General features: G+C 41.2%; 1 protein-coding gene and 1 long non-coding RNA gene across 2 annotated transcripts in view; one reads left to right on the forward strand and one right to left on the reverse strand.

The window, feature by feature from the left end:
• HS6ST2 (heparan sulfate 6-O-sulfotransferase 2) overlaps positions 1 to 24,914 on the forward strand; it is a 430,038-nt gene extending 405,124 nt beyond the window's left edge. Inside the window, exon 2 of the mRNA XM_077285351.1 lies at positions 21,708 to 24,914. Within this exon, the coding sequence (XP_077141466.1) occupies positions 21,708 to 22,404 (697 nt within the window). The 3' untranslated portion in view covers positions 22,405 to 24,914. The remainder of the gene's footprint in view (positions 1 to 21,707) is intronic.
• Positions 6,171 to 26,811, reverse strand: LOC143805740 (uncharacterized). Its single transcript, XR_013221312.1, has 3 exons — positions 26,511 to 26,811; positions 7,192 to 7,281; positions 6,171 to 6,516 (listed from the first exon to the last, which is right to left on the reverse strand). It is a non-coding gene; the product is annotated as an uncharacterized LOC143805740 (long non-coding RNA).
• Positions 26,812 to 27,199: the final 388 nt, after the last annotated feature.

Genomic DNA, 27,199 nt, shown 5'->3' on the forward strand with positions numbered 1-27,199 from the left:
ACCTGCAAGGTGGTGATGTTATTTTTTAAATATTTTTCACCCTACTTTTAGTAAGCTGGGGGGTCTGGAGCATAATAAGGCACATTGGCTTCACATCGAATAAATTTTATGCAAATCATATTTTCTGGACAAATTGGTGTGAACTAGAAAATTCGAATTTTGGCGGACTAACTCATAACTAGTGATAAATGGATGATATCTGGGACCCCCACTGTTCATTGTGCCAATGGCATAAATGGTCAACCACTGCTCTATTCATCTCTAAGGGACTGATGAAAACAGCAGTCCTGATATTCCTATACTGAACTTAAGTGACACCTCTCCATTCACACAGGGGACTTTGGACCCTCCCGTTCTATGGATTAATGGGGTATCACAGCAATCATACATTCATCAACCATTTTGTGGTGATGGAAATCATAAACTAAAAGTTCTTAATATATTTTAGAGCAGATTTATTAATTTTCCTTTGAATTTTGACAGCTTGAAATTAGACTAAATACACCAAATTTATCACATTGGTGCATGCTGGTTCTAGTCTAACTTTTCACCACCTGGTTAGTGGTTCATGCTGGTTCTAGTCTAACTTTTCACCACCTGGTTAGTGGTTCATGCTGGTTCTAGTCTAACTTTTCACCACCTGGTTGTCTTACTGTAAGCCATTTTTTTAACAGATTGGGGCATATTTGCACATGTTAAGCCACCCTTCCTCCCTTTTTCCCATTAAACCTCACCCACTTATAGAGAAAGGCAGAAAAAAAATGTCCAAATCACAACTTTATATTTGCATTCGGCTTGGGAAGAAGAATTTTCTCTTCCTTTGAACAGTAAATGCCCTTTTGTGTTTAAATTATGCAAACTACTTAAACAACCTTGGTTTTCTGTCAGTGAAGAAAACACTCATATTTACTTGTAGAGGTAGAAAATGGCCTGACTAGTCCTGGTGTCAGCTGAGGCGTGGATACAATTGGGTACAGTCTCGGAAATGCTCTGTAGGCTGTATATATATCGGGAGCACATATCTCTTGGCTCCATGTGAAGCTCCATGGTGCCTTGCTGCCTTTACATTGAATGCATTATTAGGGTCCTTAAAATGGACCTAAGTAGTGCATGCTGTGGATTTTTCCAGGCAGACCACCGATCTGTGTAGAAAATTGGTAATTTGCAATGACGCACAATTGGCCATGTGTTTTCCATGGAGCACACAGGTGGCAAACAGACCCATTTGTAGGCTCTTCTGAACGAGCAGGCCAATTTCACACTTCCAACATTCATGGTCTGATTAGGGACCACAATGTTCACACCAGCTACTGGCCTCCTGACTTCAAATAAACAGCCCCATATATGCCTATCAGTCTGTTGCGTTTGGGTCTGGAGACCCAGGGGTGGTCCAGACATTGGCGTCTATTTGAACTATGAATGTTGGATATGTGAAACTGGCCTACTAGTTTGCTGCAATGCATCAGTCTGGAGCTTACAGAACATTGAGGGCAATTCATTTACACCGGTGATTCTCTTGGAGAGGACACTACTGATTCGTTAAGAGTCTCTGTTGGATGAAGTGTGTGGTGGAGCAAACGTCATCATTGATTATCCCTCCCCAGTCCCACCCTCTTTGATGCAGCTGGGCCAAAATGGAATGAAAACCCCAGAAGTTGCATTATTTTTGCAAAAGCCTGCAACTTTTCTTAGCTTTTTTTTTCACCAGAAATCCTTTGTCTACACTGGATAGTTTCTCGGCTGAGCACAGAACTTGGCAAGTAAATGGTGAGAATGTACATAAGATCAATTAAAATAGCAAATTGTTGAAATTTTTAATTATTGACATAAATACATAAAAAAATTGCATCTTGGTTCAGCAGATACAAAAACCTATCAGCATAGCATTGAAGTGCTCCATGGGTTTTGACAAGGTTTTATCATGCCCATTTCGATCAGTCTGCACAGAAAATGATTTCTTATCTCTACACCACAAGTCTCCTTGCAATCACGGTAAAAGCCATATTCCACCTGCTCTATCTTCTGCATAACATTTTGTGTCTGACGCTGAGATCATTTTTATTGAGAGAGCCATAAATTTTGGCTAAAAGCAGAGACTCCTGTTTGACATTTAGTAATGGGTAGGAGGGGAAAGGGCATGTCCTGGTCAGATCATGTTTCTTTCTGCTCAGATGTCTCTTGTAACCCTTCCTCCATAAATATCACTTGTGGGCTACTTGTTGGCTTTCTTTATAAATAATAATGTAGCATTCACTTCTGTCGTCTTTCTAATGTCTAATGGTTATAATGGTGAAGACAGCCAGGAGTCAGGATCATGGAGGCAGCGGAGTACGGTTAGGCTGAAATTTGATAGACACCTTGCCGAAAATAACAAAAATGCAATTGAGTCATGATAGATAAGATTTCATGAAATAACTAATCCTTGGCTATGGAAAACTGGATGTAATAACTATCACTTGCATATTGCTTTCCTGAAGTTTTTTATGACATGTGTCATGGGGTCCTTCTCAGGTATCGCACAATCAACAGAGCAAGAGAATAGTGAACAATTCCAAAAGCTTTATTTAGGCAAAAACATGAAAGGTCCATATACGATCCACCACACAATGGATAAGATAGTCCAGAAGCCGAATGCAGTTCAGTAACCGGATAAATGTCCAATGAATCGAGATGAGAGTCCGATAATCCAGCAGACAGAGGATAAAAAATGGTCCATATGCTTCCCCTTCTCTCTGACATGCTGTGTTCACATCATCATTCCACACAAGACTGATTTCTCAGCTCATGTCCTCTCCCAGCCCCCTCCTTATGTCCAGGCGTAGTCAGACAGGTTGGGGTGGTTTTCAGGCCTCCCAGACCTGACAAAGGTACCTTGGGGAATAAGGCACTACAGGGGGTCATTGTTTCAACAAGCTAATTCAATATGTCATTAGCATATTAGTAAACAGGTTTATTCACTGACCCTGTGAGAAGATAACAATACAGTACTGATATCAGATGGCAACCACAGCCATTCATCAATTAGCAAATAACTCCTTCTACAAGAGAACACCATGAAAATAAGTGAAATAGAAATATACACAAAAATGATACCCACATAGCATATCACACCATCACAACCTGTTATAAGTGAAAAAAGTGGTAGCTACCTAACTAACAGACCATATAGACATTAAGGTACCGTTACACTAAACGACTTACCAGCGATCACGACCAGCGAAACGACCTGGCCATGATCGTTGGTAAGTCGTTGTGTGGTTGCTGGGGAGCTGTCACACAGACAGCTCTCTCCAGCGACAAACGATCAGGGGAATGACTTCGGCATCGTTGAAACTGTCTTTAACGATGCCGAAGTCCCCCTGCAGCACCCGGGTAACCAGGGTAAACATCGGGTTACTAAGTGCAGGGCCGCGCTTAGTAACCCGATATTTACCCTGGTTACCATTGTAAAAGTAAAAAAAAAAAAAACCACTACATACTCACATTCTGATGTCTGTCACGTCCCCCGGCGTCCACAGTGTTAAAACTGCTTTCGGCAGGAGCGCTGCTAAAGCACGCGCTGCTGCCGAGAGCTTCCCTGCACTGAATGTGTCAGCGCCGGCAGTAACAGCGGTGATGTCACTGCTGTGCTCTGCTTTACGGCCGGCGCTGACACAGTCAGTGCAGGGAAGCTCTCGGCAGCAGCGCGTCCGCAGCGCTCCTGCCGAAAGCAGTTTTAACCCTGTGGATGCCGGGGGACGTGACAGACATCAGAATGTGAGTATGTACTGTTTTTTTTTTTTACTTTTACAATGGTAACCAGAGTAAATATCGGGTTACTAAGAGCAGCCCTGCGCTTAGTAACCCGATATTTACCCTGGTTACAAGTGAACACATCGCTGGATCGGCATCACACACGCCGATCCAGCCATGACAGCGGGTGATCAGCGACCAAAAAATGGTCCTGATCATTCCCCAACTACCAACAATCTCCCAGCAGGGGCCTGATCGTTGGTCGCTGTCACACATAACAAGATCGTTAGCGGGATCGTTGCTACGTCACCAAAAGCGTGACGTTGCAACGATATCATTAACGATATCGTTCTGTGTGACTCAGCCTTTAGACTAATGTCAGCCGAACCCACCGATATCGACAGGCTCAGACAATGATTGTCGGGGTAGATGTCAGTTGTACATGTCCGATTTCGAACTGCTTATAGCTTTGTCCTTCCTTAGATATGCCGCTGGCAGAGATGTCTGTGGGCAGCTTTCTCATAGAGAATGCTTGACTTGTTCTTCCATGTATGGGAGAGACTATGGAGCAATCTGCCAAAGCATTATTCATCTGACAGCCATCTAATGCGTTTGGCCGGCTTTAGACACTCTCCTGATAACAGTGCTTCCATATGTTTGCACTGGTGTCTCAGCATTGTTTTCAATTTCAATTTTCAGTGAAAAATCAGCATCTACACCAATGTCCACATCATTGTTACACACACACATGTCCAGAAGAGACCAATCTAATGCTCTTTGTCAAAAACCTACCTGTCTCCGTTTCGAGTGATGATGTACTGACTCTTGCTGATAGACTTTGGAAGGCACAAGAGCTCCATAGACAGAAAAAAATAATTCTTCTAGGGGCCAATCATGTGATCTGGCTATCCGGACAATTACAGAAACCGGTCAGCGGACCTATCAAAGGGCTCTCTTAGCACTCTGTCTCCTGTGCCCTGTTACCTGACCTGGTCCGCTTTTGTATTGATATTCTGTTTCCCTGACCATTCCTTTGATTCACCCCTGAATGCCTTCACTGGTTTGACCTGTGGCCTTACTACTCTGTGCCTTTATTTCTGCTTAACCCACTGGCCAGTCAGCCCTGACTATACATTTGGATCCAGTTTGGTCCTTGTCCTTGACTTGTTTCTTGTCCTGCCTCAGCTTGCTTGATGTTTTTTCCTTAACTCGCTCTACCGGTCAGCACCTTCTCTGCAGATGCAACCTATGAGATCCTTCTCTAAAATCAAGAACCCATTATAGAGGTTACCTACCATTCTGTGTTATTTTATAAGGTGGAAACATGAGGATTGAGAAGGGGATGTCTGAGTAGTGGACAACCGCTTTATCAGTGCCATGCTTAATACCCCATAACAGTTTAAATCTTAGTTCCTTTACAATAGTGCCAACCCTTTTAACCTCCAGCCTCAGAGTCCCTTCACCATAGTTGGTTCAGTTCTCTCTGTGCTGAGGGTTCTCCAATGTTCACATGGTAGCAGGTGTATTCTTGCACACATTTGCACAACATGTATGCAACTGTGAAAGCAGCATGGGCCAAACGCCAGTCTCCACAGCTGCCGCTGGACCACCATTATACCTGATTTAAAGGAAAACCCACCATGGAGGTCGGAGTCTTCCGTTTATTTTTAAGTCTGTATGATATTGATGATGGTTGGTTAGCTCCATTCTTGAGGACATCGGTGGTTGTCAGTATAGCTGTTGTGAGCTCCGTCCATAGCCCATTCAGGCAACCGAATAAATAAAACCTACTATACAAGTAGATTAAACCTGTGACCTTCAGTGGTGCGTTCACACTGAACTGCTAACAGAACCCCACAGCGGGGATGACTCCAAATGTCTAATTTTATCTTTGGTACCGCAATTAATACACATCCATACTAGCTTCTGATTGTAACCTATTGCATACATTAATAACATGTCTATAATTCTCTTCCAGCGTCTACTATTATTCTTGACAAATAATATGGGACGTAAATCGTTTACCGCTTATTTCATACGTCAATGTCACTATCATATAACATTATACGTCTTAACGTCACTGGTCCAGTGACCAAAATGTACTCGCATATTAATCTTCGGCACCGGTACCTGATTGATTTATCTGCCATTCAGTGGAATAAATGGCATCAACTAAGTAATTATTAACCTAGGAGTCATTAGTTCTTTTCAGCTGAATGATTATAATCCTCGCTAGAAAAAGCATCAGCAGTTTACAAGTAGGTGGCTGTGGGTAATTAACACATCTACAACCTGAAAATTGAGGCATAAAAAAACGTACGTGTAGACAGAAACACAAGAAAAAAAAAGCAAATACCCCTATCACCTCCACGATGTTGCAAGGAGGGCACAAATTGCTTTTCACAAATCTCTAATAATAGCAAGCAGGTTGTTTAATAAATGCTAATCAGGCAATACAAACAAGCTAAGCGAAATCAATTAAAAAGATGGGAAAGCCGAGATCAAGGGGGTGGAATATTTTCCTTGAAAAAGTAATGTCGGATGGCGACTTCCATTAGCAATGTGGTAAGCAGCGCCATTAATGTATTTTTCTTCCTTTTCTGACTCATTGTATATCCTCAAGCAATAACAATAGCATCATAATTAATTTCATGTGATGGCAACATTGTGTATGACAAAAGAAATGTACTTGAGTTATGGACAAGATGAATGTAGCGATGGATGACGTTTGTTGCCACCATGTACTGGAATAATATTTCTTTCCAATGTGAGGAGGTGTGGAACCTAAGAAGAAGAAGGCATACATTTACTCAATATATTATAGGGTCAATCCCAACATTAAATGTCCTCACCTATCCACATCAGTGACTCCCGAGAGTATAGGAATGGCAGGCGTGCCGTCACTGTATTCGTTCTTTATTGGATCGCCAAATCTGTCATACATGAAACTTTATGGGGTATAGTTTCTCATTGTGTAGAGTGCTAAGGTGGTGTAAGGAGACTTATAGGTTATGTAAAGCTTCCCTGGTTATTTAAATATGAAAGTAGCTTTTTCAGAGATGAAGAAGACTGGAACTCTGAACTCTGGATCGACAAATTTGTCATACATGAAACTTTATGGGGTATAGTTTTTCATTGTGTAGAGTGCTAAGATGGTGTAAGGAGACTTATAGGTTATGTAAAGCTTCCCTGGTTATTTAAATATGAAAATAGCTTTTTCAGGGAAGAAGACCAGAACTCTATCGGGAGTTTTGCGCCGATGAGGGCAAACACCTTGAAACACATGTCTGGAGTTTCTGGTTTGGCTTCTTATCCTAAGTCATGTGACAAGGCTCGTTAAAAGGGTCTATATTGACTTTTAGGATTGCTACATTCAGTAGGTGACTCTTGAGGTCCAGTCTTCTTCTTTCCTCTCATAAGAAGATATTTGATTTGCATATATGAAATTTTCTACTATACCTTATTAGGGGAAAGTGTTAACTTTTGGACCTTCCAGTAATATTGCATAGCTCGTTCCTTCAGGCTTTCTGTAATATTCACAAACCTCCTCTGTAACAGAAAAATTATCGCATAGAACAGAAAATTGAGCATATGAAAGAGAGGGAGGATGAAGCTGCAGGTTCTTTGGCCAAGGTTTATTCTTGGCTTCATCACTTTCTATCTTCATTATGAAGGTAACTACCGTACTTTAGTCATCATACTCCATTATGTATAGCATGAGAAATAATTTGTAATTATACATGATCATCATCACATTAATTAATTTCATGGGTTCATACATAATTGTGGAAATTTCCCACCTTAAAAATATCATAAGATCCCAAAACAGAGTTTTGCTCAATTGGTGGCACCAACTTTGATCTCTCTATTTACCAAGAATCTCCACATCTTTACAATTTACATTCAGTTATTTGAAGTGTGGCTAAACTTTACAAAAGTTCCAGATTGTTGATAAGTGAGGTTCCTGGTTCCTGATTCTAAGACCAGGTATGTTTTTGCATGATACATACTACTGTTTCAGAGAAAATATAGTTTTGAAGAGCCGGTCGGTGACCATAAGCAGAGATGAGACTAGCCTGGTGCCGTCCGCGGCCAGCTTCTCCCGTTCCTATGGAAAATACCTGGTAATCACCCAGAGCGGTGTGGGGAGAATCTGGCCATTAGTCTTGTCATTGTCTATGGTCCCCATTCGGATGTTCAAACCATGTTTTCTCTGGTTGGAGCATTGCAGAAAAAACATACCTGGTAGCTATGATCTGATTCACGGTGGCTGAGTTTTGGGCAGCATGAATTGAGTGACAGGTTCCTTACATTTGAAATTTGCCCTTTAAACGCCAATTTTTGCATAATTTGAATTGAAGAAATTCTTTGTGATTTCAATGGTCTTAGTAGGCAATGCAGTAGCTATGGATGCCTGTTAAATGTTTGACATAACTATCACTGCTGCTCGTGGAGAATCATGTGTTTAGTGTGACTTTTCATTTATCGGAGTGCAGTAAGTGATGCTTCGCTCGGCACAGAAACTCCCCTTATTGATTCCAGAAATGCAACCACTAGTTATATTCTATGAGGCTGTAAGTAAATATTCCGCCAGGCCGGCATGCTTGTTCTTCACTGAGAGCATTTCCAATCCAAATTGCTATTTCAGGATTAAGTATCCATATTCCAAAGCACTCAATGCTGTTCTACAGAAGATCGATTGCTGGAGGGATCATGTCACCCGGGTTCCTATATTGGTAACTTGACTCATTTTTATTTTAGGGAGCTGGTATATTCTTTCCAGCCCTTTTCAATAAATGTCTTCTTGTGTTTATGGATTTCAACAGTTGAAGCCATAGAGACAGAGATATTGTAAAGCAACGGCAGAAAGGAAAGAACAAATGAAGAATCTTAATGATGATAGTCAGCGGCGGCACTAAGACCACTGTCATTATTTGTGGTGGTCGGCTGATTTATATGGCTGCTATTAAAGTTCAAAAGAACACAACCTCGTTTTGTCCGGATTCTTGCAAAAATGTTTTTCAATTTATATCTGCACGTTTCAGAAGCCTATCATTATGTTTACATCACTGTAACCATATAAAAGCTTGTTTTTTGTGGGATAATTTTGTCTCTGGTGTCCTTAGACAGCTCTTTGGTCTTGGCCATAGTGGAGAGGTTGGAGTGTGATTGATTGAGTGTGTGGACAGGTGTCTTATACAGGTAATGAGTTCAAACAGGTGCAATTAACCCCTTCATGACCCAGCCTATTTTGGCCTTAATGACCTTGCCGTTTTTTGCAATTCTGACCAGTGTCCCTTTATGAGGTAATAACTCCGGAACGCTTCAACGGATCCTAGCGATTCTGAGATTGTTTTTTCGTGACATATTGGGCTTCATGTTAGTGGTAAATTTAGGTCGATAATTTCTGAGTTTATTTGTGAAAAAAAACGGAAATTTGGTGAAAATTTAGAAAATTTCGCAATTTTCACATTTTGAATTTTTATTCTGTTAAACCAGAGAGTTATGTGACACAAAATAGTTAATAAATAACATTTCCCACATGTCTACTTTACATCAGCACAATTTTGGAAACAAATTTTTTTTTTGCTAGGAAGTTATAAGGGTTAAAATTTGACCAGTGATTTCTCATTTTTACAACAAAATTTACAAAACCATTTTTTTTAGGGACCACCTCACATTTGAAGTCAGTTTGAGGGTTCTATATGGCTGAAAATACCCAAAAGTGACACCATTCTAAAAACTGCACCCCTCAAGGTGCTCAAAACCACATTCAAGAAGTTTATTAACCCTTCAGGTGTTTCACAGCAGCAGAAGCAACATGGAAATAAAAAATGAACATTTAACTTTTTAGTCACAAAAATGATCTTTTAGCAACAATTTTTTTATTTTTCCAAGGGTAAAAGGAGAAACTGGACCATGGACGTTGTTGTCCAATTTGTCCTGAGTACGCTGATACCTCATATGTGGGGGTAAACCACTGTTTGGGCGCACGGCAGGGCTCGGAAGGGAAGAAGCGCCATTTGACTTTTTGAATGAAAAATTGGCTCCAATCTTTAGCGGACACCATGTCGCGTTTGGAGAGCCCCCGTGTGCCTAAACATTGCAGCTCCCCCACAAGTGACCCCATTTTGGAAACTAGACCCCCAAAGGAACTTATCTAGAAGCATAGTGAGCACTTTAAACCCCCAGGTGCTTCACAAATTGTTCCGTAAAAATGAAAAAGTACTTTTTTTTCACAAAAAAATTATTTTAGCCTCAATTTTTTCATTTTCACATGGGCAACAGGATAAAATGGATCCTAAAATTTGTTGGACAATTTCTCCTGAGTACACCAATACCTCACATGTGGGGGTAAACCACTGTTTGGGCACATGGTAAGGCTCGAAAGGGAAGGAGCGCCATTTGACTTTTTGAATGAAAAATTATCTCCATCGTTAGCGGACACCATGTCGCGTTTGGAAAGACCCTGTGTGCCTAAACATTGGAGCTCCTCCACAAGTGACCCCATTTTGGAAACTAGACCCCCCAAGGAACTTATCTAGAGGCATAGTGAGCACTTTAAACTCCCAGGTACTTCACAAATTGATCCGCAAAAATGAAAAAGTACTTATTTTTCACACAAAATTTCTTTTAGCCTCAATTCTTTCATTTTCACATGGGCAACAGGATAAAATGGATCCTAAAATTTGTTGGTCAATTTCTCCTGAGTACGCCGATACCTCATATGTGGGGGTAAACCACTGTTTGGGTGCACGGCAAGGCTCGGAAGGGGAGGCGTGCCATTTGACTTTTTGAATGGAAAATTAGCTCCAATAGTTAGCGGACACCATGTCGCGTTTGGAGAGCGCCTGTGTGCCTAAACATTGGAGCTCCCCTACAAGTGACCCCATTTTGGAAACTAGACCCCCCAAGGAACTTATCTAGATGCATAGTGAGCACTTATAACCCCAAGGTGCTTCACAGAAGTTTATAACGCAGAGCCATGAAAATAAAAAATAATTTTTCTTTCCTCAAAAATGATTTTTAGCCCAGAATTTTTTATTTTCCCAAGGGTAATAGGAGAAATTGGACCCCAAATGTTGTTGTCCAGTTTGTCCTGAGTACGATGATACCCCATATGTGGGGGTAAACCACTGTTTGGGCGCACGGCAGGGCTCGGAAGGGAAGGAGCGCCATTTGGCTTTTTGAATGGAAAATTAGCTCCAATCATTAGCGGACACCATGTCGCGTTTGGAGAGCCCCTGTGTGCCTAAACATTGGAGCTCCCGCACAAGTGACCCCATTTTGGAAACTAGACCTCCCAAGGAACTAATCTAGATGTGTGGTGAGCACTTTGAACCCCCAAGTGCTTCACAGAAGTTTATAACGCAGAGCCATGAAAATAAAAAATAATTTTTCTTTTCTCAAAAATGATTTTTTAGCCCACAATTTTTTATTTTCCCAAGGGTAACAGGAGAAATTGGACCCCAAAATGTGTTGTCCAGTTTCTCCTGAGTATGCTGATACCCCATATGTGGGGGTAAACCACTGTTTTGGCACACGTCGGGGTTCGTAAGGGAAGTAGTGACATTTTGAAATGCAGACTTTGATGGAATGCTCTGCGGGCGTCAGGTTGCGTTTGCAGAGCCCCTGATGTGCCTAAACAGTAGGAACTCCCCACAAGTGACTCCACTTTGGAAACTAGACCCCCAAGGGAACTTATCTAGATGTGTGGTGAGCACTTTGAACCCCCAAGTGCTTCACAGAAGTTTATAACGCAGAGCCGTGAAAATAATAAATGTGTTTCCTTTCCTCAAAAATATTTTTTAGCCCAGAATTTTTTATTTTTGCAAGAGTAACAGGAGAAATTGGACCCCAAAAGTTGTTGTGCAGTTTCTCCTGAGTACGCTGATACCCCATATGTGGGGGTAAACCACTGTTTGGGCATATGCCGGGGCTCGGAAGGGAAGTAGTGACGTTTTGGAATGCAGACTTTGATGGAATGGTCTGCGGGCATCATGTTACGTTTGCAGAGCCCCTGATATGCCTAAACAGTAGAAACCCCCCACAATTGACCCCATTTTGGAAACTAGACCCCCCAAGGAACTTATCTAGATGTGTGGTGAGCACGTTCAACCCCCAAGTGCTTCACAGAAGTTTACAACGCAGAGCCGTGAAAATAAAAAATCATTTTTCTTTCCTCAAAAAAGATGTTTTAGCAAGCAATTTTTTATTTTCACAAGGGTAACAGGAGAAATTGGACCCCAATATTTGTTGCCCATTTTGTTGTGAGTACGCTGATACCCCATATGTGGGGGTAGACCACTGTTTGGGCATATGCCGGGGCTCGGAAGGGAAGTAGTGGCATTTGAAATACAGACTTTGATGGAATGGTCTGCGGGCGTCACATTGCATTTGCAGAGCCCCTGATGTGCCTAAACAGTAGAAACACCCCACAAGTGACCCCATTTTGGAAACTAGACCCCCCAAGGAACTTATCTAGATGTGTGATGAGCACGTTCAACCCCCAAGTGCTTCACAGAAGTTTACAACGCAGAGCCGTGAAAATAAAAAATCATTTTTCTTTCCTCAAAAAAGATGTTTTAGCAAGCAATTTTTTATTTTCACAAGGGTAACAGGAGAAATTGGACCCCAATATTTGTTGCCCAGTTTGTTGTGAGTACGCTGATACCCCATATGTGGGGGTAGACCACTGTTTGGGCATATGCCGGAGCTCGGAAGGGAAGTAGTGGCATTTGAAATGCAGACTTTGATGGAATGGTCTGCGGGCGTCACATTGCATTTGCAGAGCCCCTGATGTGCCTAAACAGTAGAAACACCCCACAAGTGACCCCATTTTGGAAACTAGACCCCCCAAGGAACTTATCTAGATGTGTGATGAGCATGTTCAACCCCCAAGTGCTTCACAGAAGTTTACAACGCAGAGCCGTGAAAATAAAAAATCATTTTTCTTTCCTCAAAAAAGATGTTTTAGCAAGCAATTTTTTATTTTCACAAGGGTAACAGGAGAAATTGGACCCCAATATTTGTTGCCCAGTTTGTTGTGAGTGTGCTGGTACCCCATATGTGGGGGTAAACCACTGTTTGGGCGCATGTCAGGGCTCGGAAGGGAAGTAGTGACATTTGAAATGCAGACTTTGATGGAATGGTCTGCGGGCATCACATTGCATTTGCAGAGCCCCTGATGTGCCTAAACAGTAGAAACACCCCACAAGTGACCCCATTTTGGAAACTAGACCCCCGAAGGAACTTATCTAGATGTGTGGTGAGCACTTTCAACCCCCAAGTGCTTCACAGAAGTTTATAACGCAGAGCCGTGAAAATAAAAAATAATTGTTCTTTCCTCAAAAATTATGTTTTAGCAAGTAATTTTTTATTTTTGCAAGGGTAACAGGAGAAATTGGACCCCAACAGTTGTTGCCCAGTTTGTCCTGAGTACGCTGGTACCCCAAATGTGGGGGTAAACCACTGTTTGGGCGCACGTTGGGGCTTGGAAGGGAGGGAGCACCATTTGACTTTTTGAACGCAAGATTGGCTGGAATCAATGGTGGCGCCATGTTGCGTTTGGAGACCCCTGATGTGCCTAAACAGTGGAAACCCCTCAATTCTAACTTCAACACTAACCCCAACACACCCCTAATCCTAATCCCAACTGTAGCCATAACCCTAATCACAACCCTAACCCCAACACACCCCTAACCACAACCCTAACCGCAACACACCCGTTACCCTAATTCCAACCCTAACCCTAATCCTAATCCCAACCCTAACCCTAATCCCAACCCTAACCACAACTGCAACCCCAACACACCCCTAACCCTATCCGTAACCCTAACCACAAGCCTAATCTTAACCCTATTTCCAACCCTAGCCCTATTTCCAACCCTAACTCTAATTCCAACCCTAACCCTAAGGCTATGAGCCCACGGTGCGGATTCGTGTGAGATTTTTCCGCACGATTTTTGAACAATCTGCAGGTAAAAGGCACTGCGTTTTACCTGCAGATTTACAGCAGATTTCCAGTGTTTTTTTGTGCGGATTTCACCTGCGGATTCCTATTGAGGAACAGGTGTAAAACGCTGCGGAATCCGCACAAAGAATTGACATGCTGCGGAAAATACAACGCAGCGTTTCTGCACGGAATTTTCCGCACCATGGGCACAGTGGATTTGGTTTTCCATAGGTGTACATGGTACTGTAAACCTGATGGAAAACTGCTACGAATTCGCAGCGGCCAATCCGCTGCGGATCCGCAGCCAAATCCGCTGCGGATCCGCGGCCAATCCGCTGCGGATCCGCGGCCAATCCGCTGCGGATCCGCAGCCAAATCCGCACTGTGTGCACATGCCATAACCCTAACCCTACCCCTAACCCTACCCGTAACCCTAACCCTACCCCTAACCCTAACCCTACCCCTAGTTCTAACCCTAACCCTAGTGGAAAACGAAAAAAAAAAAAAAAATTATTTTCTTTATTTTATTATTGTCCCTACCTATGGGGGTGATAAAGGGGGGGGGGGTTATTTATTATTTTTTTTATTTTGATCGCTGTGATAGAACCTACCACAGCGATCAAAATGTACTTGTAAGGAATCTGCCGGCTGGCAGATTCGGCGGGCGCACTGAGCATGCGCCCGCCATTTTGGAAGATGGCGGCGCCCAGCGAGGAGACGTACGGACACCGGGAGGATCGGTAAGTATGAAGGGGTGGGGGGGGGGTGGATCGGAGCACGGGGGGGTAATCGGACCACAGGGGGGGTGAATCCAAACAAGGAGGGAGCGGACAGGAGGACGGGGGAGCCGGCAGGCGGACGGAGCGGACCGGACCCCATAACGGAGGACTGGGGGGGCGATCGGTGGGTGTGGGGGGGTCACTTCAGTATTTCCAGCCATGGCCGATGATATTGCAGCATCGGCCATGGCTGGATTGTAATATTTCACCAGTTTTTTAGGTGAAATATTACAAATCGCTCTGATTGGCAGTTTCACTTTCAACAGCCAATCAGAGCGATCGTAGCCACGGGGGGGTGAAGCCACCCCCCCCTGGGCTGAAGCACCACTCCCCCTGTCTCTGCAGATCGGGTAAAATGGGAGTTAACCCTTTCACCCGATCTGCAGGGACGCGATCATTCTGTGACACAGCATATGCGTCACAGGTCGGATTGGCACCGACTTTCATGACGCATACGCTATGTCACAGGTCGGGAAGGGGTTAATACAGGTAATCAGTGCAGTATAGGAGGTCTTTTTAAAGAAAAAACAACAGGTCTGTGAGAGACAGAATTCTTGCTGGTTGGTAGGTGATAAAATACTTATTTTGTGCAATAAAATGCAATTTAACTATGTAAGAATCATACAATGTGATTTTCTGGCCTTATTTTTAAATTCTGTCTCATAGGTGAAGTGTACCAACGATAAAATTGACTGCTCTCTCCATTCTTTGTAGGTAGGAAAATTTGCAAAATTGTCAGTGTATCAAATACTTATTTTCCCCCCTGTATGTAGTAAAGTTGAGGCTTGTGGATGGAGGTTAGATACATTTTCACTTGGTTTGCACTTAGATGACCCAATGAGCATTAGGATGAAAAATAGGTCAATTGACTTTTCCATTGTATTCTATGGATCAATGCGAAACGGGCAAAATCCTGATAGATCTCTGTGAACAAACCTTCATTTACCGTTCAGATGCTGTATAGATTCACCTCCCAGAGAAGAGAACCTCACCAGACTGAGCTCACTCTGCTAAAGTGTAGTAACACCTACCTACCTATGATGTTGAGGGAAATTATATGTCTCAGAATGTCATCTACTGTCATTTTTTATGTTTTTCTCAAAAGCGATAGGTCCATTTTAAAGGGGTATTCCCATCTCCAAGATCCTATCCCAATATGAAATAGGTGTAATAAAAATAATATTAGCAAATACCTCCGATTAGAAATGTATTATAGTTCTTCTGATTCACTCTCTCTTACCCCGTGTGCAGGATACTGCAGTTGATTAGATATTCATGGTTACGACAACTCATACAGTGACAGTTAGTCAGTTTGTGATCCATCACCATGGATACCTAAGCTACTGCAATGTCCTGCACATTGGGTAAGTGACATAGCGAATCAGAAGAACTATACTTCATTTCTTATCAAAGGTATTGTCAAGCTGCTGCAATACAGGTAGGTGCAGGCTCCACTAGATGGTATTAGAGTGGAAGCAGGACTGCACCTAAACAGAGCTGACCTGCAGTGCAGCAGTGAGGCTACCACGAGAAGTAGCAGAATAGTCAAACAAGTCGGGTCAGATTCTAAACTGTAGCGCAATACCAAAGGAATAAGCAAACTCATGGTCAGAGACAAGCCAGGGGATCAGTAACGGTCAGAAGTAGATAAGCCAGATGACAAAAGACAGAAGCAGGTCAGGATACAAGCCAAGTCAAAACCAGGGATTCGGCACACTGAAGGGAAACACAGAGTCAAGACGGGAATAGGGGAAAACAGAGACACCGGTTCAGACAGCAAAAGCAGCAGGGCAAATCAGTCAGCTACAGCAGCACTAGGCAAAAACTATAACTGCAGGAAGCAGCGGCGATAAATAGCCAACCTGAACCCAAACAGAGGCTGAGAAAGGTTAACTCTTGACATGACCAGACAGGGAAAAAAGGAAAATAGGACTCAAAAAACGGTCTGGATCATGACAGGTATTTGACAATATTATTATTATTACACTTATTACATATTGGGATAGGATCTTGGAGATGAGTATAATCTTATAAGTCCTGTATTCCTTTCCACAGTAAGGAAGAGTTTTTATAGAGTTCAATCAAACATGAATATAGCCAATTTTAACTTGAACTTTCGATGAAGTGTTACTACCAAACCTGCACCATATGTACAGATCCTGACTGTTCCTTCAGAATCATACAAGATGAGGAGATATCAGTCTGGGAGAGATATCAAACGTTTTTTTTTTTTAATTTCCTTTAAGAATCACAGTGATGACATTTGTTCCCACATACAATGGAAGCACAGAAACAATAATAGGATTCACACAAAACTATAGAAGTGAACACGACAACCAGACCCATTGTGTATAGTCAAGGTCCCTTCTCATGGCCAGTCCAGACTTTTGTTCTCTTTTCCTATTGATTATAGATTCTATGGGAATCGTATATTCACACGACTCGTTCCGTGCTGTATTCATGTGCACAAATCAACGATGGGCACAAAAAGTATTATATCATCTGCCATAATGAGACTCCATCTTCTCGCTGCCCTCGCTATAATGTGTTTGTGCCTTAGGATAATAGATCATATACTGTGTGAGGCAGTGCCGGGAAAGCTTACGAGCAAACATTATATTGCAAAAAATTAATATAATGGGTTCATTTGTACTTGATTCACAGCGGTGATGTGACATCTAGTGGGGATTTTAGGAAGACGGATGGGATTTGAGAACTAAGAAATCATTATTATTGCAGAACGCAGCCGATCTCTAGGGTTTCATGCCCAATGGGTTAAGAATTATTAGTATTAGTTTCTGCAATTACAGAAGGAATGATAGGGATTAGATCACAGGAGGAAAAACTCTTGTTTTTTTTAATGGAGAAATATAATTATGATCCTATAGAGTAAAACGTAATATGGATCTGAAAATTTTATAGTATGCGGTAATCTGTAAAGAACTGCAGCCTGGACCATGGACGATGGTTTAGCTCTCCAGTGGGAAGGAAATTTGGCAATATCCCCCCCAAAAAAAATCCGGTATCGCTTTCTATCAGAATTCTCGATATTTATGACATTCTCTTGAATATCTGTTACATGTTTTACATCATTTCTTTACACGTTCCCCACCAATGTGTATGGGATAACCCCCATCTAAAGTATTTGAATCAAGAATAACTCAATATAACCTTCTTCCTAGCAGCCCAAAAATATATATACAGTCAACTTGAGTCAACTTCTCCCCTCTTGTATCTGGTTTCAGGTGTGATTCTCATATTGCCCACACCTGTTACTTGCCACAGGTGAGTTGGAACAAGCATCACATGCTTGAAACAAAGTTGTTTACCTACAATTTTGGAAAGGTTTACCCCATTTTGTGGTTTTGTGTCAAATTATGTCCAATTTGCCTTTTTTCTCTTTTTTTGTGTTGTTTAAATACACACAAAAGAAATAAATATGTGTATAACAAAACATGTGTAATTCTAATAATTTTCTGGGAGAAATACTTTATTTTCTGGAACAATTTCAAGGGGGTCAACACTTTTGGACATGACTGTATATGTGAAGCCCAGACCCGACCCTAATAAATTATGGGTGCAGCCCACTACCCCTAAACAGATAAACACCATGACAAGATTCCTACACCATACTTGCCAACTCTCTTATAACGTCCGTGAAACACCCCAAAAAAGGTGGATACCTCTTGGACTTCCAGAAGGGTTGAAAATTTTCCTGTCTCCACCGAAAACTCACAGACAGTGGCACCACTGAAAAGTTTCTTGTGCTTATAGATAGGATGTTCCATCATCACAAGGAAGCTTTTAATTGCACATTATTTAGGAGAAGAATCGAGTCATAATGGCGGCATGGGACATGAGATCTGATTTAGGTATGTCATTCTCCACAAGGAGAAACGTTACCCCTTATAAAAAAAACAATGAAATTAGTATTTGCAAGAAATAATATAATAGGAACCATTTTTCCACTGTATCATTCGCATATCACAATGGGGGCCACTACATTTCTTATTAACCATGTGTTTGCCAGCTGGAGCAAAAAGCGCCTTATGAATGTTAAGGTTGAATCATAGTGACATGATGCAGAACCATTACATTATAAGTTGCTATTGCATTTTCATTTAAACTGTACACACTAAGGAATAATGAAGGCGGCGGGTGGGGGGATAAGGGGGGTTTATATGTAATTTGGTCAGTGCAGATAAATGTCCATTAATGGTCGTAAAAGCATCAGATAACCATTTGGCATGGAATCTCTCTTGGTTTGATAATGCTGCGATTAAGATTGTACAAGGGTTGTCTCGGTTAAAGATTTATACCCCCTTAGTTGCCCTTTTAATAGATAATGCCTTCTTATGGTATGTGTAGGTTGGATGCTTTGGGGTAGGGTTGCATTGTTAAAAGATTAATGATGCGAGGAATCTTACTAATGCCGTTAGACGTTCATGGTGTGGTGTTCCAGTTATATCTTGCTAAACCTATCTAGCATTCCTAATAAAAACTGAATGTGCTTATTGTGCACAAAGCGCCACTCAATATTGTGCTGCATAGGGCTGGAAAGCAGGGACTTAATCCAGAGTACACCGGGGACATCTAGTGGTCAGAAATCTGAACTGCGCTCTCCAATTTTTCAAACCCAATTATTTCCCTTTGTTAGATTAAATTCACTTCTGACAACACATGCTGTAATATACAGGACATTACCATAATTAAACTCCAGTCACTATATTACATTTTTCTTTCGGAAAAAAAAATTGATTTTCTCTGTATGTTCTACAGATAACTATATTACACTGATTATTAAACCCCATTGCTACCTGAATCTATAATAAGCTCTGAAAATATGACCATGAATTTTAATTTGCTTTGAAATCACGTCAGTCTAGCAATCTATAAAAATAGATTATGAGACATGAATACGGCGCCGTTTAGCCACCTTGTCTATTTGTGCTGTCACTTTTAATTATTCATTGCTCCGGCTGTGGTATAGGCCGAGACGTATGCTGAATTATGCTAAGGAATATTTTGGCAGCGTGGACATAAATTCTAATATAGCTAATTATTGTTATGGGCATGTATAAACACACTGATTAGACGTAAGTGCTTCCAAGATATGAGCAGGAAAATGCGGTTTGTAGACACCACAAAGTAATCATTAGGAAACACCCGAGCGCTCTCTGCTTAGCTTGCTACATGAAAGATGAGCTTGCTAGGAGGAAAACACCAGTGGTGGAAATGGCTAAGAGTCTGTTCACACTACAAGCTTTCTTATTTTTTGGATCTTCATGCGCATCTCTATGTAAGGGCCTCGACCTACCAGAGGATCTTTTGGGATTCTCATGAGACAGTTGACCATGACTAAATAGGCATTTCCCATTTTGAAGGATGTCTAGTAGATGACAAGAGTTGTACAGTAACCCATGCCACATTTGTCGAAACAAAAAAAAATGGACTGATGGCTAGAGATGAGTGAATCAATTCACCGGACCCTAATCCAGCAACCGCATCAGTGGTCCGTCCGTGGCTGCTGGATGGGAGCCTGCGAAACGTCTCCTGCCTCTAAGATTCCCTGGAGCCTCTGCTGATGTGTTTACCTGGCGAAACAATATAATTGGGCTGATAATGAGAAGAGATGCTGGGGATTCCAGCAGGTAGAGATGGTTTATAGGACTCACATTTGGAGCCCCCGAACAACTGATGTGGTCGCTGGACCAGGGTCCAGTGAATTGAATCACTCATCTTTGGTCATCAATTCTTTGGGACTGACGTGGATGCTGGACCAAGGTCCAGGAAATCGATTCAATCATCTCTGATCTGATGACAGATTGACATTAGAAGGCAACGGCTTATAAAAACAGATGAGCAAACCCAAACTTAAACGTTTGGGGTTAGTACCAGACAGTTAGTGTCCGAACACGGACTTCTCCTGGTAGTCCAATGCAATGCAATGGTGGGGAGAGAGAGATTTTCCTATTCAAAAGTTTGGGTCCCCATTGTTTTCAATGAGGTTCGAGTTCTGGTTCCAGTTCGAGTACAGTTCTGGTTCCCAATTCAAACTTTGGATAAAGTTCGGATCATGTACCAGAACCCGAACTAAAATGGGTCCGCCCATCCCTAGTTATAAACCATGCATGTGTTACAAGCAGAACAAAATGTGATTGATTGATGGTACATACAGGGTAGAGGTGTAATTCTGCCCAATGAACACAGCAGACCTGCTACTAAATATGCTACTATCTAAGCACAAACTGCAAAATAACTCGCTATCCCATCGTAATGGTCATCATACTGTAATATATATGTTTTCTTTCTAAAACTAACATAGACAAATCTAATTTTGGAAATAAATCCTAATGATGGGAAATGATCATCTGTATTCAGTGCAAAAAGTCTGAGCTGCCCCGACTAGGGAGTTTCTGCTACACACAAGAGTTGAAGCCATAATCTAGAGATCGGGTCATCCGGACAGCTGAAGTCAATCTTGTTGGGTGCTGGTAGTCATCAGGGCGTATGAGGCACTGGTGGACAATCAAATATTGAGATCTGGTTCCGGTAGTATCTTTGCCACTCATCTGCCTTTACACATATTTAGGTGAAAAAGAGTTCTGATTTTTGAAACTTCAGACGTTCTCCTTTACCTATAGCAGAAGATTCCAGAATCATGAGAGGGCAACAAATACTAATCCTATTAATAAAATAATTGTACTATCCGATTCTTAAAGAGAATCTGTCACCAGATTTTTGCTACATAATTTGAGAGCCTCATAATGTAGGGGAAGAGACCCCGATAACAAGAATGTGTCATTTACCAGACTGTGTTTTGCTGTTCCAGTAAAATCAGTGTTTTATTAGCAGGAGATGACTAGATGTCTTGTGCCTTCTGGTCCCACACTGCCTCCACCACTGACTAGCAGCTTCCTGGTAATATACAGTATACACAGAAAGCTGCCAATCAGTGGTGTGGGCGGGGTTATATTAGGCTTAGCATTCAGAGCTCTGCTTGATCTGCAGCAGAGAAAACTTGGATTCTATCGCAACGTGTACACACTAAGTAATATATCGCTGGAATCAGAAGCTCTGTCTCTATCATGCTGCTGTCAGATTACATAGCAAAATCTTGCTGACAGATTCCCTTTAAATATCTATTTGTTCATTTGATTTCCTCTTTGATGAGTATTATTATAACATCTAGTTTATTTTTTGTTCTAAAAATGTGTTTTGTCTTCTATATTTCTTTTCAGGAACTTCTACTACATAACTATCCTGCGTGATCCTGTTTCCCGATACCTAAGTGAATGGAGACATGTCCAGAGAGGAGCGACTTGGAAAGCCTCTCTACATGTGTGTGACGGAAGATCTCCAACAAACGATGAGCTGCCCAGCTGCTATACTGGTGATGACTGGTCCGGATGCTCTTTGAAAGAGTTCATGGATTGCCCTTACAACTTGGCCAACAACAGACAAGTCCGCATGTTGGCAGATCTGAGCTTGGTTGGATGCTATAACCTATCGGTGATGCAGGAGGACCAACGGAACAAAGTTCTCCTTGACAGCGCCAAGGAGAACCTAAAGCGTATGGCTTTCTTTGGTCTGACGGAGTTCCAGAGGAAGACGCAGTATCTGTTCGAAAAGACGTTCAACATGAATTTCATTTCTCCCTTCACTCAGTTCAACAGCACGAGAGCTTCAAGTGTCGAAATAGACGATCAGACGCAAAAGCGCATAGAGACCTTGAATTTTCTAGATATGGAATTATACGAATATGCAAAAGACCTTTTCTTACAAAGATACCAATTTATGAGACAGAAAGAACACCAGGAAGCGCGGCGGAAGCGCCAGGAGCAACGTAAAATCTTACGGGCCAAGCACACTAATCATAAAATGGAGATGGACAACTCATCCTCCGATTACATAGGAAATGTGGAAAAATGGCGGTAGTAGGTTTCACGGTCCTAGAAAACTAGCAGAACTGTACAATATAATATAATGAAAAATGTAAAAAAAAAATTAATAAATAAATAAAAAATTAGGGGAAAATTTATTCCAGAAGATTTCAAGCTTCGTATACACTTGAAACCAACAAAGTTTATCAGTTGCCTTTGCAGATGCCTTTGCATTCATTGTAATTATTGTACATGGGGATAGAATAATCAGGATGTGTACTAGTTGAGGCGCCAACTTTTTCTAGACCAGTAATAAAGAATCCAGTTGATATTTAGAATGCCCAGGACTATCCTGGCGTAGAAAATCAGTTCCAGCATTGTATGTACTGTATCTATCAAAACTTTATATCTGTCCGGCCTCAGAAGGGAATTTTGTTTATAAGACTTGTTGCGAACGTTTTGGGCAAATGATGTACAATATGTTGTAATTTATGTTTTCATGATGTACAGGATTATCTACAAACCCAGCCACAATGACCTACAATGCCTCGAAAGTTTGGGAAATCTTTTCTCTTATTGTTTAAGCATAATCAAATTCATCCGTAGGATAATTACCAGGACTTTGGCGATCCTACAAAATAATTCATAATTTAGTAGCAGTATGGCACCTAAGTGTCAAAGAAAATCAAGATTCCTTGATGGCTGGCAGTGCTGAGTCCAGATAAGCAGCGGCTGCCATATTCCAGATTATGTCGCATATATGTAGGCACAGGTGTAAGGATGGCTCCATATGATGTGGCCAGAAATTCGGGATGACTGGATGAATAGTTCTACATGGCCGATTATGGAGCATCCAAGGAGATGGTTGGTTCTAGTTGGTTGATTACGATACATCCAGATGAGTGATGGGTTCTGGATGTGAAATTTTTATTGATGAGTGATTGTACTTGGATAAGGTGTAACCCAACCATGCTCTGGCGCTAACCGAATAGTATGTTCCAATCCCCGCGGCTGCATGTCTCCAGGCTGTTCGACAGCCCCAACACATGCAAGGATTGTCTAACAAACAGGAACTCGAACATATTTTTCGAGCACGCCGAAGACCCTCGGTTAGCACCCGAGCAGACAGAAAACACCTTATCCCAGCACATTCACTCATCACTAGAAATTATATGACTAAACAGACAATGGATTTTAAAGAACTGTATCCAGGTCATTGTTCTCGATGTGTTCCAGTAAGTAATGGGTTCCAGATGATTCAATTCTACTTCGATAAGTAATGATAGTAGAATGATTTGATCATGGATCTGGTTAGATCAGTAGTTTCTAGATAAGATTACTTTTTGATTCCAAATATGATCTTTCTTTTTTATCCCGAAGGCTGATTATCATTTTCCAGATCAATAATGGGTTGTAGAAAGCTGTCCAGAGATGTAACAGGTGAAAAATAATGGTAATAGATTGTGAACAGTTGGTTAGTGGAGTAATGGACTCTTTACGTCCCACAATAAATGAGTATTGAGAGTCTACTGTGGAGGCTCCATATTAGTATGAAGGCCTTGATGGTTCTGGTATGTTTGGCAATACACTTAAAGGGGTTTTCCGGTGAAAACAAGTGGCACCTATCCATGGGTTAGGTGATATCTTACTGTTTGGTGGAGGGCTGTCTGCTGGGACAAGTATTGAGTGACAGAACAGGGTATGTTATACCTGACGGAAGCAGCTTCACCTAAAATGGAGCGGCAATGCGTATGCTCAACCGCCGCTCCATTCATTCTCTATGGGGCTATTCGAAAGAGCCAAACCAATCCCAAAGGGGAAAGAATGGATCAGAGGTTGAGCATACGCATTGCCGCCCCAGCAGTCAGACCCCCACCAATCAATATGGCAAACTTTCTTACACCAGACAACTCCTTTAATGTGCTTGGCACAATCAATTTCGTAAGTGTACTGTCTGTACGATGTATAAGCATGCCCTGAATTTTTTGGCGATGATGGGCACTACTGACTTAGAATTAGCTTTTTTATTTGGATTCATGTTCTCCTTGCAATTTTGACTAATGTTTTGTAGAACTTAGTGAAATGTAAAATATATATCAGTCCTTCATCTAAGGTAGTAATAAATGGCTGATGTTCTGGCAGGTTCTGAGACTACTTACAAGAGGGATGTGAAAACAAAATGATTTTAAAGATTTTATAATTAACCTCCAAGCAATTGTGTTTGGGGTTCTCCGTTACGGCATGTGTTGTTTTCATTTCTTTTAATGGTTTTTATAGCAGTCAGAGCTCTGTTTTTTTTCTGATACAGAACTCCAAATGCACTGCACAGACATCAATTGAAAGCATAACATTCTGGCTGTTTATAGTCACCACTAGAGGGAGCTGCTGCATACTGTGTTAGTATTGAATCCAAGATATACATAGTATGCAGTTATCTCCCTCTAGTGGTGACTGCAGGTAAAATATGTTCGAAGTCCCTACAGACCTTATCAGAAAAAAGCTTAGATTACTATAAAGATATATCAATAAATTAACCAGCACAGAATTGTGAACCTATTTAGATTTTTTTTTTTTTTTAAATGGTGTCCAAAGAAAAAAAAGAATTACTTTCAGGATGCATAAAATTAAATTTTTACTTAAATTCATGTTGTGGGGGGCTAAAAGTTAATTTTGGCATTTGCACTGTTTGATTTCTATAGCCTTTGTGTTGCACAGTCAAAATGAGTTATCTGAGAATCCATCAGTGAGTGCCTTCTGGTGGGAGATTTTTGTAATTCTTTTATCTGTCTTGATGACCACAAACCACATCAAAGTTGAGCTGAATTTTGTCATTGTAAATTTTCTAAGAGGCGTTCCGAAAAGGACAGATAAAAAAGATACAATTTCTCTAACACAAGAAGCTCACTGACTAATTCTCGGAAAACTCGCTCTGTAGCATTAGAAGATAAAAAATATAATTTTTTTTAATCCAAAATACATGAATTTAAGAGAAAACATGTCCCGAAAAGTGTCCACATCCTTTAAACAATTTTACGTTTCATCACATTGAATTTTGTGTTTGTAATTCAGTCTCCCAACGATAATCCTCAAATTCAGGCTAAAAATGAGAAATAGCATCCAGCGATGACATGATGAAAGCCATTTTATCGAATTTTTATGGTAATTTTTTTTTTTTTTTTACCAAGGAATGTAATAAAAGAATTAAACTTGTGAGGCGTAAGACACAGGGGGCCTCGTGTCTCAGGAATCTCGTCAGTTTCTGAATTCTTATAAAAACTTGTTCAATCTACTTCTGCCTACATGGTTCCGGTTGACGTTTGTGCTTTACTGTGTAAGATACACTGGAAGTAATTGTTACGGAAGAATGTGTACATTGTAAATTACTTATCAGCAGGGCCATAATGTAAATATGAATTTATGGTGCGCGGTGAAAAGCGTCTTACTGAAGGACGTGTCAGACCGAATCACGGACACACAAAGGAGCAAGTGAGCAGCAACAATACAGTGAAACTCCATGCAATCATGTTCTTTACTGCTGGACTGGAAATGTCAATAATGTGCATTGAAATAAAAAAATTCTTCATTTGTTTCTTATGATGTATTTTTGCCTTTTAAGAATTAAAAAAAAGTCTCTAAAAGTTTTGTTACAATGAGAAAAACAGAAATCTGCTATAATGCTACAGGTGGGCCAAGTTACGTCTTACAAGAAGAAGTTATGGGGTTTGTCGAAGAGATGTTTTTGCCCCTGTTTTACTCCTGCTTTGCCGCCTCAGTCATCTGATTTATTTATTTTTGAAATCCAAAGAAATGGGCTTATTTAGGGCTCATCTTTATAGGTTTTTTTCTAAAGGGGTGTGGCTAACAGGATCCTCAGGGGCGTGTCTTTAGGCTAATTTGTATTATTACTTGGCGAGTTACCCTTATCTCTGGAAACTTATGGCGAGTTTAAAAGAAATGAAAAAAGCGGACTACTCAGGGGAGCAGTGAAGATAAAATAGCAGCAAAAACTCTCCACCTTTGACCTGGTGACAAGTCCCCTTTAAAGGGATATAAAAACACACGCACATTAATTTATAATAAATCCATGGATTTTATTAAAGATTTCCAAAATCTGGCCATAGTACGGAGGCAGCTTTTGATATTGACGTGGAGGTGTCTTACCTTAATTTCTCTGATGTTGTCCATGTAAGGAGGGAACATGGAAGACCTGAAGTTCTGCTTCACACATTACAGTCTTAGCCACCACACAGAGGAACCTGGTGCCCAAACTCATTTTCATGTCTTGCTTATATTTTCCACTTTCCACGACATTTACAAAGAAAACATGTGCTGCATTTTAACCTGCATTAAAATTGGAGAGTACATTAAAGAAGTTGGCCAATGGACAATAATTATCATAATTAACATATGTCAAGAGGATAGGTAATTAAAGGGGTTTTCCAACTTTGGAAAAATTGTATCCCTCCCGGGCCACAGTTAGTTTAAAAAATACAAATAGGGCATTACTTTACCTCCCCAGGTCCAGCATCTGACAGTGTGCATGCTGTCAGGATTCTCCGGTATTGCTGGTGAGAGTGAACAGTCACGTGACCATATGTATATGATTTGCATACATGAGGTCATGTGGCAGCTAGATGATGTGCTCTCAATAGAAGTGCATTGGCAAGGCCGAGCATGTATAGTCGGAATATGGGCGAAAGTGAGCAAATCTTACACATGCGGTCATGTGATTGCCCGCTCTTACCGGCAACACTGTAGAATCCTGACAGTGTGTACACTGCCCGTTGTCAGTATTCAGACTAGTTGGATAGGGCAGTTGGGTGTTACATTTAATCACTTTTGGTAAGTAA

Source organism: Ranitomeya variabilis, chromosome 2, assembly GCF_051348905.1.
Source record: "Ranitomeya variabilis isolate aRanVar5 chromosome 2, aRanVar5.hap1, whole genome shotgun sequence".
Lineage (NCBI taxonomy): Eukaryota > Metazoa > Chordata > Amphibia > Anura > Dendrobatidae > Ranitomeya > Ranitomeya variabilis.